General features: G+C 37.9%; 1 protein-coding gene across 10 annotated transcripts in view; it reads left to right on the forward strand.

Moving 5' to 3' along the window:
* The window catches only part of ank2b (ankyrin 2b, neuronal), an 80,663-nt gene that overhangs the window by 24,258 nt on the left and 35,471 nt on the right, over nucleotides 1-20,934 (forward strand). For 2 of the 10 annotated variants that reach the window (XM_067400291.1, XM_067400287.1), the window contains exons 7-27: nucleotides 3,123-3,221; nucleotides 3,900-3,998; nucleotides 7,137-7,235; nucleotides 7,535-7,732; nucleotides 7,810-7,908; nucleotides 8,189-8,287; nucleotides 8,543-8,641; nucleotides 9,156-9,353; nucleotides 11,174-11,272; nucleotides 11,688-11,789; nucleotides 11,880-12,077; nucleotides 14,058-14,156; nucleotides 14,237-14,335; nucleotides 14,482-14,580; nucleotides 14,720-14,818; nucleotides 14,914-14,986; nucleotides 17,003-17,144; nucleotides 17,383-17,470; nucleotides 17,867-17,970; nucleotides 18,262-18,297; nucleotides 20,642-20,866. In XM_067400291.1, the coding sequence (XP_067256392.1) occupies nucleotides 3,123-3,221; nucleotides 3,900-3,998; nucleotides 7,137-7,235; nucleotides 7,535-7,732; nucleotides 7,810-7,908; nucleotides 8,189-8,287; nucleotides 8,543-8,641; nucleotides 9,156-9,353; nucleotides 11,174-11,272; nucleotides 11,688-11,789; nucleotides 11,880-12,077; nucleotides 14,058-14,156; nucleotides 14,237-14,335; nucleotides 14,482-14,580; nucleotides 14,720-14,818; nucleotides 14,914-14,986; nucleotides 17,003-17,144; nucleotides 17,383-17,470; nucleotides 17,867-17,970; nucleotides 18,262-18,297; nucleotides 20,642-20,866 (2,453 nt within the window). Of the gene's footprint in view, nucleotides 1-3,122; nucleotides 3,222-3,899; nucleotides 3,999-7,136; nucleotides 7,236-7,534; nucleotides 7,733-7,809; nucleotides 7,909-8,188; nucleotides 8,288-8,542; nucleotides 8,642-9,155; nucleotides 9,354-11,173; nucleotides 11,273-11,394; nucleotides 11,431-11,687; nucleotides 11,790-11,879; nucleotides 12,078-14,057; nucleotides 14,157-14,236; nucleotides 14,336-14,481; nucleotides 14,581-14,719; nucleotides 14,819-14,913; nucleotides 14,987-15,165; nucleotides 15,226-16,999; nucleotides 17,145-17,382; nucleotides 17,471-17,866; nucleotides 17,971-18,261; nucleotides 18,298-20,641; nucleotides 20,867-20,934 lie in introns of all 10 variants that reach the window. The other 8 variants (XM_067400281.1, XM_067400282.1, XM_067400283.1 and 5 more) reach the window with 8 other exon arrangements.

The following is a 20,934-nucleotide window of genomic DNA, read 5'->3' on the forward strand; positions in this document are numbered from 1 at the left end:
GTTGAAAATAAATAACTATATTCCTGCATTAGGATCCTTTGAAAGGTAATGTTATTTTAGTCCTGTATCGCTCTTCTCTGCTCCTCATCTCACTCACACACCAGTGGGCGGGGCTAACGCTGCAATGATGAAGTGGGCGTTGATTTCTTCTGTGGAGGCGGAGTTTCACCTATATATAGACACATTCCAGGATCAGTCGCTCTCTGGGTCTGGAGTCAATAAAAGCTTTTATTAGACGTACAAGGAAGTTTTCGGTTCTGAAACTTACAGGATATTCTTATACGTAGTACGATGAGCTCTTATATATCAAAAGCTCAAGGAAAAGTTGATTTCTCGATTCATGACCCCTTTAATAATAAAGTGAGATTAAATACATAAAGTATATGTGTTATTTAACGTATTTAATTATTGCAGGTTTTCGTAATATTCTGAGTTTGCATTTCACTGTTTTTATTCATTTTGAGGAATACTGAATGTGTTTTTATGCAAGCAAAATGAATAAACACCTGCTCACATTTAGGGTGTGTTCACACTTGGGACGTTTGGTTTCTCATCGCACTTATCTCAGCACAGCATTGTTTTGGATGTTCGGTAAGTTCTGTCTCAAAATAGGTAATACGTCATAAAAGCTGACCAATCAGGTTGTGACCGTATCCCTTTGCCTTTAGGTTTGGTATCTTTAGGTTCAGTGATAAAAATGCCAATGTGAACGCTGAGCAGACCAGGACTACATTTTATTTATTTATTTTTTGGTCTGGGCCAAAAGAAACCAAGCGAATTGAGCCATAAGTGTGAACGCACCGTTAGTCTAGAACTCGTTACTTGAAAAAGTAATCTGATTACGTAAGTCATGTTACCCCCAACACTGGATGCTGCTTCACTCAGAGTAAGTTTTTGATTGCGGGCGTTCACATGTGTATTTGTTACAAGGGTTCATTTACTCTGCAACCGAAAGTGGTAATAGGAGGGATTTCTGAAATAATGTGATTTAAGCGGTCATATCATTCATCACCCTTAAAGAATGGTTTGCTCGTGTCAGGCTGGATGAAATGGTCCCTCAGAGAAAAATGAAGACCTCTTGCTTTTGCGTTTGCATGCAGCCGCCATCTTTGAGAAAATGTGTTTGAGTGAAATATAACACACCTATTTCCTCCCCTGTTTTTGCTGCAACAGATGATGGTCAATAGGACAACTGAGGTAGAGATATTTATCTAGTTCCTAATTCTTTGGAAAATAAAAAGCTATTGATTTATTGCATTCATATCTCGTCCTCTTTTTGGCATGTAGAATTTAGCTTTTCTGTTCATTAACTTCTCAGCATTTTTTTGTTTTTGTTTATTTGCATGGCTGTTTAGTCTCATCACAGCATCATCCAAAAGCCTTTGCATATGTCATGTCACACATCTCAGTTTTATTTGTAAAATAGTTTGAATGAGAATGTTTTTACGTTATATCTGGCTCCGTGATTGATGGTGATGTTTAATTTGCATATATGGTGCTATTCTAATCAGAGACGGGCTAAAAAGTCAATAGTCCTGACAGTGTCTATCCTCCCAACATCTATAATCCTCTTCATCATGAATTAATATTTTACTCTTCACCTATAATCGCTTTTAAGCTGCGAGGGCACTTTAACTTAACAGCTGTTTCCAATGCAAAACACCTGCATGCTCACTTGAGCTGAAGCTCTCATGCTATGTAGTTTGTAAGTGCTACATGCAAATATACAAAATATATAATTCATGTCTATATAGTACGAATTTCCATGTATTATGTTTAGTCAATAAGTTGCTGCTGCAGTTCACTTAACGGCCACTGGTGTCACTAATAACAAGGGTTTCTGAATTTTTCATATAGCTCCTTTAGTTTTGTAGAAAAATAGAATTATCAGTCTTTTTTCATTCACTAGTTTCTAATGTAAGTAATAAAAAGTGCACAACACTGTCCGATATTGGCTTTGCTTGCTGCCTACACTGAAACACGCACAAGTCTAGGGAAGCCAGTCACATGGCTTTAATGGAATGGGCATTTATTTCATTACTCTTACACTAAAGGTCAAATAGACCCCAGTGACATGAATTTGCCTTTCAACGACAGTTGCTCTACTCCCAGCATGCATTAGTGTGATTGCATTTAGCTCTTTAATAATATAATATGTAGCCTGTGCTAAAATGTGTTTAGACAACATCCATACATCCAGCAGATAATGTTCTTAAACTGTTGTTGCATTATCACTTATGATGTTTTGATATGATTATGCATTTTATTGATATTTAATATTGATGGAATCATACGCAGGCTGCATGTATGAATGCTAACAACACAATACAGTGTTATAAAAATATGTTCAAAATCAAGCTTTTGTACTTAGTCGTCTTTATAATTTGCCAGAGATTTGCTGTTTGTGAATTATTCATTAGGTTTTAATGTGAATAATCCACTGCACGGCATGCTGCGTCACATATTTGATTTTGCATCAGCTTTGAACGTGTCACACAGTCAATATATTCTTCACACTTTTGTAAATGATGTTTTCACATTAAATCGGACCGTGACTTTCAGAATGGGAAGGTAAGGCAAGAATTTCACATATTCAAACTCCTCTACAATCTTTAGTGCAGACATGATTTTATTACTGATATGAACTATATACTGCACTTGTGTGTTTTATTTTTATACTTTTATGTTTCCTTTGGTTATTCTTCTTATACTAAAACAGTGTGTCGTCTGAAGTGTCTTTATGTCATGTTCTGTTAATCTTTAACAACTTCTGAGTTCATTTATTTGTCGTTTTTGTCATATTTTTCTGTTTGCATGCCTGTGTCTAGGAGTTTGACCTCTCTTACAGTATATATGTGTATGTTTATATGTTAGCTGTCAAGGTTTCTTTCCAGACTTCTTCATCTGGGACTAAAGCAGCCTTTGAGGCAACATGAGCTCAATTTGTTTCCATAATTGTCTTTTATTCTTTCATGTGAAGCAACATGTGACTGCTGCATGCTAACGCAGTCTATTAGAACAAGATGAAGTTATGACTCAGCTCTGACGCATCATAGGAATGTTGACTGACATCTCATGTGTTTTTTTATGTGTCCCGCCCCCTTTTTTGATTCTTTTTGTAGAGTGGATTCACGCCGCTGCATATTGCCGCTCACTATGGAAATGTGAATGTGGCGACGCTGCTCCTCAATCGCGGCGCTGCTGTGGACTTCACTGCACGGGTGTGTCTTTACAGCCTTTATACACATGCTAGCAACAAGTTAAAACATGTTAACTAAATGTTAGATCATGTTATCAATGCGTTAAATCAAGTTAGCAACATGTTAAAACATTAGCAACAGGCTAAATCATGTTAGCAAAACATGCTAAAACACGCAAGCTATGTGTTAAATCATGCTAGAAACATGCTAACAATGTACTAAATAATGGCTGAAGCATGTTATGTTAGCAGTGTACTAAATCATGCTAGAAAATGCTATTAATGTGGTAAATCATGTTATTAACTTGTTAAAACATGCTAAAATGTGATAAATCATGTTAAAACATGCTAGCGATGTATTAAGCTATACTAGCAACAAGTTAAAACATGCTAACAATGTTACTGAGTTAAAATATGTTAAAATATGCAAACAACTTGCTAAAATATGCTAATAATGTACAAATCATGTTAACATGTTAACAATTTGCTAAACATGTTAATTTGTTAACTTGCTAAAGCATGTTTGATGTGCTAGAACAGGTTAATAACATATTGACTTTTTTGAGTAAAACTTTTTCAGTTATTTCAAACTTTCATACAAAGCTTTGTCATGTCAACATCAAAGTTTGTCATCAAAATTGATTCATTTACAATTTAATTATACATTTTTAAAATTAAAATTATACATTTTTCTATACAGAATGGGATCACACCCCTACATGTTGCATCTAAAAGAGGAAATGCTAATATGGTGCATCTGCTGTTGGACAGAGGGGCTCAGATTGATGCCAAAACAAGGGTTAGTACTAACTTTTTATAACTTTGTACATATGTAAAGCCCAGGTGGCTAGCACTTATCAATGAGATATGAGAAAGATGTCAGTTAGAAAGAACAGGGATTGGCAGGGAAACACCCCGGATGGATGACCAACCCATAACAGGGACAAAAAAAAAAAAATTACATCCACATTCCTACTTAAATCTTTAGGCAAATTAGTGTCACCAATTCACCTGACCTGAATGTCTTTGTATTATGGGGGAAACGGGAACACCTGAAGGAAACATGCAAACTCTACAAAGAAAGGCCAAATGGCTCAGCCTGGACTGGAACTGGGAACCTTCTTTGATTGAAAACTGTCTTATAACCAGTTATGACTGTAACGTTTGTTCCTGAAAGGGAATGAGACGCTGACCAAACAATTTTAGCAAGTAGTATGGCAGTTTGACACAGCGTCTCGTTCCCTTTTCAGGGAACCATGGTTGCAGTCGTAACCGAGACATTCCCTTTCAAGGAAACTTGGGCTGCATCGAGAATTAATGCGTTATACCCATGCCATCGTACTGGCCAGTGCCTGTCTTGTGTGAAATCAGGCCAGCACAACTAAGACAGAAGCACTTGGTACCCAGGGGTAGAGCCCAAATCTAGGTTGTAAAACCTGAGGAATGTGTGTGAAGAGGACCAGCCCTTTGCATCACACATTTTGTAGGGCTAATAAGGCTAAGCTGCCATACTCCTTCTCCTGATCCGACACACCACAGAGAAAACAAGGTACCAGTGGGTTTTTCCCCAAAGACACCACCCAAAGGTGCGTAGTAAGCAGCTAATGTAAGCAGCTAATAACCCTGTGGAGAATCAATCCTGTAGGAATTCCAGCACTGTTCCTACTGGCAGTTAACTGGATCCAGCTGATGATTTCCGCCAGTTTCCTTTTGCAGGGAGCTCTGGAGGCAAGCATGGTATCAACAACCATAGTTGAGAGACCTGAGCATATGAGTTAGGCCCCCTCAGAGGCCAAACCCACAGCTTCCATAACTCTGGGCAGGGCTGAAGAATTGAGAAGGATAGATCCACTTCTGCCTGGCCGAATTCCCTCCATATGAGCTCCACCACCTCGCGATAGTCTCCATTCCCTGGGCTTCAGCTCCTGCCTTGACAGAATGTCTGCTCCATGGTTTTGGTGCCCAGGGATGTAGAGCTTCCCTGAGCCCATGGTGTCAAGATCACCAGCTGGAGTGCCTTTGATAGCCACCAGAGGGCACTCCACCCCAGACTATTGCCACTCAATCAACAGCTACACTTCCCATACATTGTTTGATGAGTAAGTGAATTTAGCAATACCTAGAAAGTCCTGGATGTGGTCCTCGAGGGAGCAAGTTTCTTGACAAAGGTGGACAGAAGACTGAGCCAACAATGGATCCAACAGTAGATCTCGTCCACCTTCGTCAAGGAGCTCGCTTGCTTGAGGACCACATCCAGGACTTTCTAGGCATTGCTAATTTCACTGACCTCCCAGATTATGCTCTCATTGACTTATGGAAAGTGTAGTTGTTGATTGAGTGGCAATATTCTGGGGTGGAGTGCCTTCTGGTGGCTATCAAGGGCACTCCAGCTGGTGACCGTGACACACAGGAGGAACTGGTGTGCCAGTTTGCAAAGAGGGCATTACCTCAGACCCCCCGATGATTTAAATAGGTGACCACCGATGTGTTGCCTTTCTGGACAAGCACATGATGGCCCCTCAGGTCTGGAAGGGGGTGCTTCAATACTTGAAAGACAGCAATCATCACCAGGCAATTATGTGCCAAGAGAGATGACCCCTCCACAGACCCTGAGCTAACTGATCATCCATGATTGCTCCCCAGCCCATGACAGAAAGCATCCGTCATAAGCGTCATGTTTGGTGTAGGGAAAAACTGCGGACCTAGCTACCCTGGATTATGGGTGATTCATAGGGTCAAACGGAGTCTGCTTTAAAGCCACTATTTTTTAACTGTTAATGCATTATTGTCACATACAATTGACCCTAAATTCAACACAAGAGATTTTCTTCACGCAGAGTACGAGTTGCTGTCTGAAAACATTTTTTCCGTCCCCTGATCATCAGCTGAATTTAAACAATCGGCCAATGGCAGTATGTGTACTTACCTTACCATACCTTACCTTACCTTACCTTACCATACCTTACCTTACCTTACCTTACCTTACCTTACCTTACCTTACCTTACCTTACCTTACCTTACCATACCTTACCTTACCTTACCTTACCTTACCTTACCTTACCTTACCTTACCTTACCTTACCTTACCTTACCTTACCTTACCTTACCTTATCTTACCCTAAGGTAATAATAACAATAATATTAATTCCTTACGTTTATATAGCACTTTTCTGGGTACACAAAGCACTTTACATATGGAAGGGGGAATCTCCTCAACCACCACCAACTGGGTACTGGGTAATAAATATAAGGTAACTGCATGGGGTTAGGTTTAGGGTAGGTTAGGGTTTGTACCTAGTTATTACCCATTATTGTAATTACTATAATAAGTACATTGTATGTACATGGGGAACAGGACTGTGAAAATAATTGCTTTTATCAGCCGATACCCATTATTAACCAATACATTGGTGCATCTCTAGTATTATAGATTATAATATACGTAGATACAGTTCTTGTTGCTTGATTTGTAAACAAAATATTAGTGGAAATCATTGTTCCTATGTGCAGTTTCCACTGATGAGTCACTGTAGCTGCATATATGTGTGTGTGTGTGTGTGTGTGTGTGTGTGTGTGTGTGTGGTCTGATTAAATCCATGGCCGGCTGTGTTCTTCCTCAGATTTTGACTGCAGTGTGGAGTCCAGCTGGTTGTGTTCTGTCCCTTTCTTCTGCAGTCTCCCTCCTGCAGTAACTGATGTATCATCACACACACACACACACACACATACACTTCACTTCACGCTCTGTTGTTTCTGACTTCAGCAGTGCTTTTATGTGCTATCAGCAGTGATGACTACACTGTACTGCAGAGACACTATGGTTGAGTGTGTAGGAGATAATGGGAATGTATATGATATAGCACATTTTTAAGGTGTTTAAAGTCCCAAAGTGCTTTGTAATGAAATTACTGATGTGACCTTCTGTGTCTGTGTTGCAGGATGGCCTCACACCTTTACACTGCGCAGCAAGAAGTGGACATGACGCCGCAGTGGAGCTCTTATTGGAGAGAGGAGCCCCTATGCTGGCCAGAACCAAGGTAGCGATTGAAATGAGAACTTTTAGAATATAATTTAATAATACATATAAATTCTAATGCATTATAGGAGGTACGTTTTGTGTTACTGTTTGAAATTGCATCCTAATACCTGAATTATTAAGTAATCTTAGTTATACACATTCTGGGGACACCAGAGACTTATATTACATCATGTGAAAGGGGCGTTATAGGTCCTCTTTAAATTCAGGAAATGTCAATTCAATTTTGAATGCTGCACAATGCTGTTAAGAGTAACACAATAATGTGATGCATTCTCCTTACTTTCTTTTTCTGTCTAGAATGGTTTATCTCCGCTCCACATGGCAGCGCAGGGTGACCATGTGGAGTGTGTCAAACACCTGCTGCAGCACAAGGCGCCCGTTGATGATGTCACACTGGACTACCTGACAGCCCTCCATGTTGCCGCCCACTGCGGTCACTACAGAGTTACCAAACTCCTGCTGGACAAGAGAGCCAATCCGAACGCTCGAGCATTGGTACGTGCATTCTGATTACTGTGAGGCTTGTGTCCTCTGTAAAGCTTTTTATAATCTTTCTTCTTGTTTGTTTTTAGAACGGTTTCACTCCTCTACACATCGCCTGTAAGAAAAACAGAGTCAAGGTGATGGAGCTCTTGATCAAGTATGGAGCGTTTATTCAAGCCGTCACTGAGGTATGAGCACAGAGATCAGCATGGAGGTGTTTCTTATAATTTTATTGCAGAAATGTTTGTGGATATGCCAGCACAGAATCTGTTTAGAATTCCACGGAAAGATCTGCAGTTCCCTTTCATAGGTTCATCAGCAGGTGTGAAGCTTATATATAAATATGCCATTTCACAGGCTGATGGCGCTGATCCCGGCTCTCACAGCATTCTCATTCTTCAGAGAGCTATTCATCTAATGTACTGATCTGATTAGATCATTATGCTAATGTCTTCACTCTCTCTCTAGTCTGGTCTCACACCAATCCATGTGGCAGCCTTCATGGGTCACCTCAACATCGTTCTTCTGCTGCTGCAGAATGGAGCTTCCCCTGATGTCAGCAACATAGTGAGTAAACACTGAACCACCTCATTTCCATCATGTGACCCTAAGTGACCAATGTGGACTTTTCTGTGTAGGCATTCCACACAAATAGCGCTCTACGCAGGAGAATCAACTTGCAATTGATTTTCAATAGTTTAGGGTTTACATGTTGCTAACCTGGCAGCTCAATACTCCAATAAACAAGTAAATTAAGTAAATTATTTAAACCAGACCTATTTAAACTCCTATTTTAACTCCCTCTGTATTCTGTATTCCCAGCGTGGAGAGACTGCTTTGCACATGGCTGCCCGTGCTGGACAGATGGAAGTTGTTCGCTGTCTTCTGAGGAATGGAGCCATGGTGGACGCTAGAGCAAGGGTAAGGCATGCTTCAACAATATTGTCAAATTATAGCGGTACGGTACAATATAGTACAGTACGGTATGCAAGATCTGCTCTATGTCCTCCAGTCCATTGTTGTTCACAGTGTTGCTTTCTTCTCTGTACGTACCTGTGGTGACATTTCTGAAAGATATTATGTTGCCTTTTGCATGTTTTGCGACAGTTTAAAAGTGAAATATCCAGGGATTGGCAATAAAAGCCTGTTCAGTTTTATCCGAAACAGAAGAATCTGAATCTGGTAATGTTTTATTACATCACATTTTAAAATAACGCACCACCAACTCTAGACCCTAAAAATGGCCCCAAAAAGCAAATGATAGATAAAAACACATTTGCTGAAGCAACCATGCCATTTCAGCTTGCGCCTACAAGTCTTTGAGGTTTTATCGTGACTGGCGTTTCACAGACTCGTACCCGAGTGCTTCACATATTAAATCTTATCTAATATCATCCAAACAGAAAATTTTATCCAAACTCTTCTCACCCGTCAGGAGGATCAGACTCCGCTTCACATCGCGTCTCGTCTGGGTAAGACAGAGATCGTCCAGCTCCTGCTACAACATATGGCTCATCCAGATGCAGCGACCACAAACGGTTACACTCCTCTTCACATCGCTGCGCGCGAGGGACATCTGGACGTTACTACAGTGTTGCTGGAGGCTGGTGCTTCCCACTCCTTAGCTACCAAGGTCAATGAATGCAAGATTTTACCACCCTGGTGAAAAGACCAGTTTATACATTTGCGTACACCTTGCAGAATCATCTAAGAAACATGTAAATATCTTCTGAATGGCAGTACTAATTGAAAAAATGAGATAAGAACAACACCAATCATAATGCTCAAAAGTTTACACCCCTGCCTCTTAATGTAGTTTTACCTTGTTGAGCGTCAATGAATGATTGCACCTTTTGTTATAGTTGTGAGTAGTGATCGACCGATATTGATTTTTTATAACTGATACCGATACCGATTATTTGCATGTTTATGTACCCGATAACCGATATGCAGAACCGATATTTATTTACTGTTATACTTCTGTTTTTGACAATTATTACAACACAAATGAGCTGAACAAACCATTTTATTTATAACAATCACTCCCTCCTCGCATACAAAAAGAAAAAAACTTTACTGAATAATATTAGCTGGAATATATAACATTGTCAGGAAAGTAACAAACAAAACAGCATACATCATTGCATTTTCCAACTAGTGTTATTATTTATTATGTTTTGTTGGTCTAGATCATGAAATGCTTTCTGACAAAGTGCTGTAACTTATCTATGCATTTACACAAAACTATAAATTGGGCTACTCAACCGCGATCGCGTGTGGAGATACTGAATAATTTCCACAGAGCTGCATTTATTTAGATTTGTATTAACTAAATAAATGTTATGTAGTAAATCAAATGATTATATAATCTAATAAAGTTAAGCAGCACTTGTCAGTTGGCATTTTATGATCTAAATTTAATCTAACGTTAAATCATGAAATGCCAACTGACAAAGTGCTGTTTGACTATAACTTAATCAACCGCAATCGCGCATGGAGATAATAATTAATTAATTTCCACAAAGCGGTAGGCTATATTTATATGTGTATTAGCAAAATAATTGTTATGTAGTAAATGATAATATAATCTAGGGTGTTTAAACAAGATAATCTTGTCAAAAGTTTCATTCAGTGGCCGTGCTTAAGCCTCCTGATCATCCGTCAGTTGCTAAGCAATATTAACGAACTTTTTCTTCTAGACTAATGGTGAGCAAATACAAAAGATAGAGAATTAAATTCAGCGCTTTTATTTTCAACATGCACTCATTCACCTCTGTTTTATTTAATTCATGTAAAGATACGTCTTTATTGGGGCAGGACATGACGAATTACACTACGTGACTCAATGAGTTCCTCTCAATTGTTTAGAAACAAGCTGCATAAATTAACTATATCAGGAATTTATGTCGATCTCATTTGTGCATGTCTGTTATGTTAAATAAAGTTGATTAATTAAAGCAAACCAAGTAGAACATATACTTTACCTGTGCACTGAGTTGTTGTTGACTGATCTCCTCAGACGGAGGAAGTCTCAAAACGGCCACAAGATGGCGCCGTAAATCAGCGAATCCGATATTACAAAACCGATACCCGATTATGGAAAAATGCTTAAATATCAGGAAAAATATCGGTAAACCGATACATCGGTCGATCACTAGTTGTGAGTCCCTTTCTTGTTGTAAGTGTGAAAAGATGAATCTCTAAATCATATAGCCACTGTTGGAAAGGTGTGTTAATAGCATTAAATGCTGGTTTGACATTTATTACAAACACACCGTAACACGTGTCTACATAAGACAATAAAACCCATTATAATCAGTGATGGTGTCTACACTGGATGTGATGCGACACAACACTGAAATGATGCCTCGTTCTATTTCTACATCCAGTTAGATTAGTGTGTTTGACCAGGATTAGTTGATTTATCTGTGTTCTGCATTTAAACATCCACAGAAAGGGTTCACGCCTTTACATGTGGCATCAAAATACGGCAGTCTGGACGTTGCGAAACTACTTCTGCAGCGACGCGCACCGCCGGACTCTGCTGGGAAGGTAGGCACAAGCAAACCGCTGTAGAGTTTAGATGAAGACATAATGGGTTGTGAGGGTATATTTGACATAACTGTTTGGTTTTAGCCTAATTCATAGAATTTTTTTGGGATGTTGTTTAAAAGAAATACATTGAGGCAATGTTGACTGCAAGAGTCCTGGTAAGCATCGTTTCACTTACTGATAACATTCTGTTAAGAAAAGGAAACAACATTGTTTTCTTCCTCTTTTCTTTAATAAGGAGCCAGGTTTTGTTTGCTCTCGAGCTTGCACTCTAATATAGACGATAACCTTGCCTTCAAACTAAACGCGCTCTAACATTCCCTGCTAACATCAGATTTGTGTCGTTGGGTTTGGTTTAATGCTTTTGCTACGCTAACAGTTCCCCTTAATCATGTTGCACTGACCCTCATCCCAGCAGAACGGTCTCACTCCTCTACATGTCGCTGCTCACTATGATAACCAGAAGGTGGCGCTCCTGCTTTTGGACAAAGGAGCATCTCCCCATGCCACAGCCAAGGTGAGAAGATGGATGAAGTATGGATGATACAAAACTCTATCCAGCCACACCAGCCTAACTGTGCTCTGTATCGTTTCTCCATTCATGTAGAATGGATACACTCCCCTTCATATCGCAGCGAAAAAGAATCAGATGGAAATAGCCACCACTCTCCTTCAGTATGGAGCGGAGACCAACATCCAGACCAAACAGGGGGTGATGCCGCTGCATCTGGCTTCACAAGAGGGACACAGCGAGATGGCAGCTCTGCTTCTGCAGCGAGGAGCTCAAGTCAATGTAACCACTAAGGTGAATAGCTATGAATATACTACAAATATCAATTTTAAATGTTGTTGAATGATATTTGAGGCATAGTTTGCAAACTTGCATTAAGAATTTTAATTTTGCGCCCACTGATAAGTCAATATGCTGTCAGGTAATAAAATTCGATATACGTGCTGCGTCAGTATTTGACATTAGAATTAGTGTCTCAAATCGTAGAATGTTGAAATGAGTATTCCAAAGATGGTCGACAGTTTCTGTTTACAATTGGAAGTGCAGATCGGTGCACACTCCAACGACCGATGTTGAAACACAAATAAAAAGTGTTAAAAAACTACAAACCCGATTCCAAAAAATTTGGGACACTGTACAAATTGTTAATAAAAAAGGAATGCAATGATTTACAAATCTCATAAACTTATATTTTATTCACAATCGAATATAGATAACATATCAAATGTTGAAAGTGAGACATTTTGAAATGTCATGCCAAATATTGGCTCATTTTGGATTTCATGAGCACTACACATTCCAAAAAAGTTGGGACAGGTAGCAATAAGAGGCCGGAAAAGTTAAATGTACATATAAGGAACAGCTGGAGGACCAATTTGCAACTTATTAGGTCAATTGGCAACATGATTGGGTATAAAAAGAGCCTCTCAGAGTGGCAGTGTCTCTCAGAAGTCAAGATGGGCAGAAGATCAAGAATAAAGAGGACAAGGACAACCCAAGTTGTTATCAGCGCTCAGTTCAGAAGCCTGCATCTCTGATGGTATGGGGTTGCATGAGTGCGTGTGGCATGGGCAGCTTACACATCTGGAAAGGCACCATCAATGCTGAAAGGTATATCCAAGTTTTAGAGCAACATATGCTCCCATCCAGACGTCGTCTCTTTCAGGGAAGACCTTGCATTGTCCAACATGACAATGCCAGACCACATACTGCATCAATTACAACATCATGACTGCGTAGAAGAAGGATCCAGGTACTGAAATGGCCAGCCTGCAGTCCAGATCTTTCACCCATAGAAAACATTTGGCGCATCATAAAGAGGAAGATGCGACAAAGAAGACCTAAGACAGTTGAGCAACTAGAAGCCTGTATTAGACAAGAATGGGACAACATTCCTATTCCTAAACTTGAGCAACTTGTCTCCTCAGTCCCCAGACGTTTGCAGACTGTTATAAAAAGAAGATGGGATGCCACACAGTGGTAAACATGGCCTTGTCCCAACTTTTTTGAGATGTGTTGATGCCACAAAATCAACTTATTTTTCCCTTAAAATGATACATTTTCTCAGTTTAAACATTTGATATGTCATCTATGTTGTATTCTGAATAAAATATTGAAATTTGAAACTTCCACATCATTGCATTCTGTTTTTATTCACAATCTGTACAGTGTCCCAACTTTTTTGGAGTCGGGTTTGTACAAACATGGCGGATATGCGAGACTGACGGTTAAGTAGAGAGGTTTAGATAAAGGTGTTTGAGTGATTGAAAATCGGTATCTAACCTCATGAAAAGATATGGTATGCACATTATATTTAATCTAACAGCACTGTGAACTCTCATAAAGATATGTTTGGTCATTAACTATTAAATACATCATTATGATTGGCAGATCAATGTGCTGTTACATTTCTCTCTGATGCGATAGGAAATTAAATTAAATTGACTGGAGCATTTTCACTGTGAAGATAATTGACAGCAACAGCAAACAGCAAAGAAATAACGATAACACAAAGCAATGAAAAGGAAAGGACATATAAGCCATTTGACCTTAAACTCTTGTGTTTGTACTCTTGATAAATGGAAATGGCTATCAAGTGGTCTAGAAATAGAGGAGCTTGTTTATTGTGCTTGTGCTGTTCAGTTTGTTTTATGTGTTATTGGACTCTACATTTGTCTGAGAATAACCAAGGCCCAGACTGTTATTAAGCTCTTCTTTTTGTGATGCTGAACTCTAGTAAATATCTGGTTTGGTTGGTTTTTAATGTTTTCTCAGAGTGGGCTTACATCCCTTCATCTTGCTGCCCAAGAAGACAAAGTCAGTGTTGCCGAGATCTTAGTTAAAAATGGTGCCAACCTCGACCAGCAAACCAAAGTAAGAAGAGCGTTATTATACCCCAAAACAAGGCTTTTTAATACATTTCACTGACTGTGACAATATGATCTCTATTGCAGTTGGGATACACACCTCTTATTGTCTCCTGTCACTATGGAAATGCTAAGATGGTTAATTTTCTATTGAAGAGTGGGGCAAGTGTCAATGCTAAAACAAAGGTATTTCTAAATCTATTCATGTTTTATATTAATATGAAGACCGTTTTGTCACTCAAACCATATAATCATGAGTAAAATATATATGAATTACACAAAAGATAGCAACGTGGGCATATTGTGAAATGTAATATTTGCATTCTTGTCAGAATGGTTATACGCCTCTACACCAGGCTGCACAACAAGGCAACACACACTTAATTAATGTCTTACTCCAGTATGGAGCCAAACCCAATGCCATCACTGTGGTAAGTACACACACACACACACACTGGCAAAATAGACCCTACTGACTTTAATACAAGTTACCCTGAGAAGAAGAAAAATGTAAAAAAGCAACTGACGTTGATTAATCTTGTCGTTGATGTCACGTCCTTTATTGTGTAGAATGGAAACACCGCTCTTGCCATCGCACGTCGTCTTGGTTATATTTCTGTGGTTGACACGCTGAAAGTAGTGACAGAAGAAATTATCACTACAACAACGGCAAGTTCACCTAAGAATATGCATTTGTGAGATGGTCCTGCAAATAAATACACTGTGGGTTTTTACTGTATTTAAAGAAATGTGCTTCTATACAGACGGTGACAGAGAAACACAAGCTAAATGTGCCAGAGACCATGACGGAAGTGCTTGAAGTGTCTGATGAAGAGGGTGAGTGAGACAAACAATTACTTTATTGCTTTTTTTATTTTCAATCAGTCCATCAGTCAGTCAATCAGTCAATCCAGAGGATCTTCAGGCACGTCTGATGAGTTTTCTCTTGTAATCTTGTAGTCTGTTTTCTGCTGTGATGGGGTTAATTATGTGTATTAACATGGGATTTCCTGCAGTTCCGAGAGAGATACAGATAGATGATGAGGCTATGTCAGATGACTCTATTGATTTTGAAGGTATAGAAAGCGTGGATTGGTGTGGTGTAATAACTGCTCAAAATACTGGTCTTGGTTTTAATGATGTTAATAATAGTTGTATGTCATCGCTGTCGGGCAGAAACATTGTCCAAAACCAATACTTTTCAGCAAAATTGAAAAAAACACTGTATGTTTTAAATAATTGAACACTGTGTTGTCAGAGTTGATATTGTGGATTTATGTATGGTCAGAGACTATATCTACATTTATTACAATCACGACGAAAACAAAAACAGCATTCAATCTTCGTCCCTCAGCTAAAATGAAATGATATTGAAACCGCCAGTAGGTGGCGGCAAATCATTGTCTTAACCAATAAGTCATTGAATCATTCAGTCAAACGATTCATTCAAAATGGCAGATTCATTCAGGGACAAAGCAGAAGTGACTGAGTTAGCGATTTATTCATTAGAACATTTCCTTAAAAAACACAGATTCATTCAGTAACGAAACTGAAACTGTGTTGTTCTCAGACGTACAATGGCTCTACTGTTTAGAATTATTTCCATTTGCAAAATAGAGGGAAAACAGAAAAAACTGTGTCTAAAATGTAAGTCACTTAATAGCCAATTAACTTATTGTTTATTGAATTGTTGTATAAAATCAATATCACATTTGCAAATGTGCTGATATTCGGGAAAACAGCACTTCTGCTCTTGTAGTATCGCTTATAAATATTAAAAACAAGAACTTTTTTCCACCATATCTTGGTTTTTGGAAGCATTTTTGTTATGTTTGGTGGCATTTTTGCCCTGAGGCCCTGTTAATTTCCAAAACAAAATAAAAAATATGGAGTTATAAGGTTTCCGCCCAACAGTGATGATATGGAAGAAGTGTGCATGGCATGATGGGATTGGTTACATTTATGCAGTTTACTAAATGACTGACTAACCTAACACAATGATATGTATTAAATTTTATTTTTGCTATTGTTGATTGGAAATTAGTGTAGTCAATAACTTTAAGTAGTATGCCAAATTTTGGAGTATTTATAAGTTGAAATATGAATTTATAGGTCTGTCTAGTAATTATCTCGCATTGTTGGGGAAAGTTTCTTTTAAAAGTAATGCTTTACAATAATGTTTGGCAGATCAAATGTGATGTTTATCTGAAGTCATTTTTGTTTATTCGTATGGTTGAACTGGATGATAGAAGGTCAGCAGCAAACACATTGGTTAATAAAGTGAGATTAAATACATAAAGCGTATTTGTGTTATTTAACAGTTTTAGTATCATTGATATACTTTTATGCTTTTTGTTAATACTTTATTTTTATATTTTCATTTTAATATTTTTGTAATGTTCTAGTTAAAAAAATGTCTATATAGTTTTTATTACTTTTTAGTTTTAGTTACTTCAACTTAACCATTTTTTCACCATTGCTCCGCACTCCAGGCAGCCAGTATGCAACTGAAAGCCAAACGCCGCTGTCGGTCTACAGTATGTCTTGATTTAATTGTCAGAAATTGGCTTACAGCTCATGCTAGAGACGCTGCCCCTGCTGGCCAGACTTGAGAACTGCGGCTGCTTCATTTAGCCTATCCTAACCTAGAAGTGCTGTAGTGTACAATAGACTGCTGAGACAGGCTTTGCTGATAGTGTGAATGGAAAGAACAGAGAATCTCTAAAATGAAGGTTGTGTGTTTGCGTATATGATGCTTCTCAGGTGTTTCCTCTCAAGGTCTCTTATGTTTTTGGATAAATGCTTTAATAGATATATGGCATTACAGTAATAACTTGGTTTGTCTGTCAGCAGGTGATGACACCATGACCGGTGATGGTGGAGAATATCTGAGAGCAGAGGATCTGAGAGAGTTAGGAGACGACTCTCTACCTGGGCAGTACCTGGACGGCATGAACTACCTGCGCTTCAGTTTAGAAGGAGGACGATCGGACAGGTACTTCAGTTTGGATACTGTTGAATTTTCTTTTGTGTACACGTTCTAATCACCTAGAGTTCCTTATATAAATTTAAATGTAATCCACTTATTCTTCTTTCCGCTAACGCTGACATAGTCGCTTACAAAGGTATGTGAGAGGCGTCGCACTCTCTTTATGATGACTCACTATGTTGGTTCTAATACAGTGTATTTTGAGGACTACTGATGGATGTGTGTATTGTGTGTTTTCTTTCAGTCTGGACAGATCCTACACACCCACTCATCAAAGCTACTATCCTGCAAAACATTATGGGATGATGGAGGAGATGATGTACAGTAACCAGGTGAAGTTGACGGTTTTGAGTTGTTTTTTTTTTTTTTTGCTTTTTTGAATATTTTCAAATGTAATGTGTAAATGTAATACAATTATATAATAATTTAATAAATGTATATGTACCCTCTGGTGCCCTTCAAGAATTTGTAAGGATTACAACTGTCCTTAACTTTTTATTGGTTAAATAAGTTCTTTAATAATATACTACAATACACTGAGGTGTGAATCGTATCTGCTGCTATTTGCACTAAGTATAAATAGCATCTAACAACTATTTACTCTTTGTGCAAAGAAAATACTTTTTGTTGCTATTTACACTTAGTGTGAATAATATCAGTCACTTAAACTGCTGCTGTTTAAACAGGATCATTCCCAGTTTTAACAGAGATGCCTTTTTCCGCTCCAGGTGTCTTCTCTCGCAAGAGAAAATGAACAGGACTCGTGCAGACTGAGCTGGGATATGGAGAACTTGGACAACATTGCACTTTCCTCAAGTCCTGCTCATTCTGGGTATGAAAACATCTGTCATCAAAAACATGGAATCAAAATCTCAAAATTCAATTCGACTTTCTTTATACATGTTACTGGATGTATTGTTAATGATTCTTCTTTTAAATCACAATTAAATATTTGTTTTAAAGGTTTTTAATAAAATATGCATACATATTCTGCACGAATCTTTAATAACCAGAAACCTACAGTTTTCTTGCTATATCACTGCTCACTTTACTGTAAGTTCCTCTGTTTTTCAAACTTCATTCTCTTTTTCTGACTCTTTCTCTCTGATGGATGGTATTTCAGCCGTTGTTCTCCATGTCATGACCATGACAATAGCAGGTGACTAGAGTGACGGGTCATTTGACCTCTGACCTCCTCTGCTCCATTCAGTGTGCACAAGGACCACTTAGTTCTTCTTGCTATGCCTCTTGCAATATTACAATTTGTGATCAAATTCACACACACACAAATATATATATATATATATATATATATACAAATAAATACATCAGGCTTATGACATTAACACACTTGACTTTTAGATTTAAGTGTAGTATCTTATAACAGCAAAGGACCCTAAAGATGTCAAAAGGCACTGCAAGTTTGAAGTCATCTGAATGTTGTTGGTCATTTCACAAACTCGTCTTGGAGACTAACACAGTATTGTTGTTTATTTCTCATTTGTTTGTTTTTAATATCTCTCCACCATAGTGAGCTCTGTGCGTGAAGGGGTTCATGTTTTTAATCATAGATTTTGAAACTGATGAAACTCATCCTGTGTGATGTGATATTCCACCATTACAGTAACATTATTATTATTATTATTATTATTATCATCATCATCATCATCATCATCATCATCCAGCCATTAGTTCTTTCTAGCATTACTGTGATCCCAGTGGTGGTTCTCAATCACTATCACTTAAGTGAGATATGAAGAACAAAATAACAAATTATATAACAAAATAAATGATCAATTTAGGTATATACTTAAGATCAGGTTAATTTGTGTTTACTAAAGCTTAATAATTATTGAAAGTGAAATATGTGCATTTCCATAACAGTTCACCAGCATAAGAATTTTCAATATTGTAATTACTGGGCAAAATTTACATTATATTAACATTAAAATCACAGGCACTTTTTTTGTTTGCCATGCATGTTGTGTCTCCAGGATTGAATCTCTAAATCATAATTCCAGACAATCTGTGCAGGTGTTGTGTGTGTGTGTGTGTGTGTGTGTGTTTGCATGAAAATCAAACAGTGATATATGTTGTTTTGATAATGTTGATGCATTTGAATATCCACTGTGATTTTATGGGTATTCGTATGTATTTTATGTAAAGTGTGGTTTCCATACTCAGTAGACAACAAAATGTACAATATTGACATTCTGACAGCATCTGAAATGTAAATTATTTACATATGAACAACCTTGATGTACACGTTTACGAATTCTTATTTATGAATACTGAATTCATGGAATTGTTTGATACTATGTATTTATTATCATGGACGTTACAGTTTTGTCTCAGTTGCATTTGTTTAATGTAATCGACTCGATTATATTAACTTGATTCAAATTATTACATAATGTGAAACAAGATTGCACTTTAAAAACTTAAAATGAACAACTTTTCTGTATGATGTAATATTTATGTTGTTTGCTGTGGGATTCACAAAATATTTTCTCAATATACTGTGACAAAAAAATGACTATAAAATACACCAAAAAAACAAAACATAAAATGATCATAAAAATAATCCATATTATTGAAGGGGAACAAGGCACAGGTGAGACTAATTAGAAACCATAAAAAGTAACCATGGAAACCAAGGACTGAATCTAAATCCAAACAATGAAAGCAGAAAACACATGACACTTAGATACTGCTTTTTGACAGTTTAGTAATAATTAAATGATAGTGATAAGAGTACATCTGTTCAGTGTTGTCCAATTTAGCAGCTTCGTAACTAGATTTTTGCACACGCCTTTTTTGACTTTTTTTCTCAAAAATGCAACTAGCAACAAATCTAGTGACTTTTTAGACTGCTGGTTAACATGGCTGTCACTATATCACACAGGTTCTGTTGTCTGGCAGAAAATATGTAAATTAGAACGCTTTGAACATTCGGCTATATATTGTATTAAAATACAATATGTGAACATGGATTAGGAGAGAAAACAGATGCAAAGTCAGTGCATTACGTCATCTGGCGACATTTAAAGACTTTTTGAGCAGGCTTTAGCTACTTTCCATTGAAAATGGAAAGCATTTTTTTACCCGTTATGTTTTATATATTATTTTTATACTCTCTATATAACAGTGGTAATGTTTAGTTTGGGATCTTAAATTAATCTTTAAAATGGTAAAAATATAAGTATACAAATTTATAACTATAAACATAAATTCTAAAGCTGTAAATACACAATAATGTTTACATTTTCGATGTTGTCGATACACCCATATTGTATCTTCCAAATGTGTTTTTGTACTTGTTACGTACTAATACCTACATACAAACACTGAGACTGGAATTTCACGATCACCTTCCGAAGTGACTTGTGATTCCATGACATGCATATGTTTTTTGTCTTGTTTATTATTACTAAACTCTTCCTTCATCTGAAGATGTGATCCCTTTTTCAAATGCATTTTAACATTGTGCATCCTCACTGCAGTTTCTTGGTCAGCTTCATGGTGGACGCCCGTGGAGGTGCCATGCGAGGATGTCGTCACAATGGTCTACGACTGCTCATTCCGCCGCGGAAGTGCAGCGCCCCTACTCGAGTCACCTGTAGACTGGTCAAGAGGCACCGCCTGGCAACCATGCCCCCCATGGTAGAGGGAGACGGTCTCGCCAGCAGGCTGATCGAGGTTGGACCCTCTGGAGCACAGTTCCTTGGGTAAGCAAACGTTGGTATGAGTTGATTTTATCAAAGTGTTGGATAGTGAAAGTAGGATTGCAGTGTCT

The sequence above is a fragment of the Chanodichthys erythropterus genome, chromosome 11, assembly GCF_024489055.1.
Source record: "Chanodichthys erythropterus isolate Z2021 chromosome 11, ASM2448905v1, whole genome shotgun sequence".
NCBI classification, from domain to species: Eukaryota; Metazoa; Chordata; class Actinopteri; order Cypriniformes; family Xenocyprididae; genus Chanodichthys; species Chanodichthys erythropterus.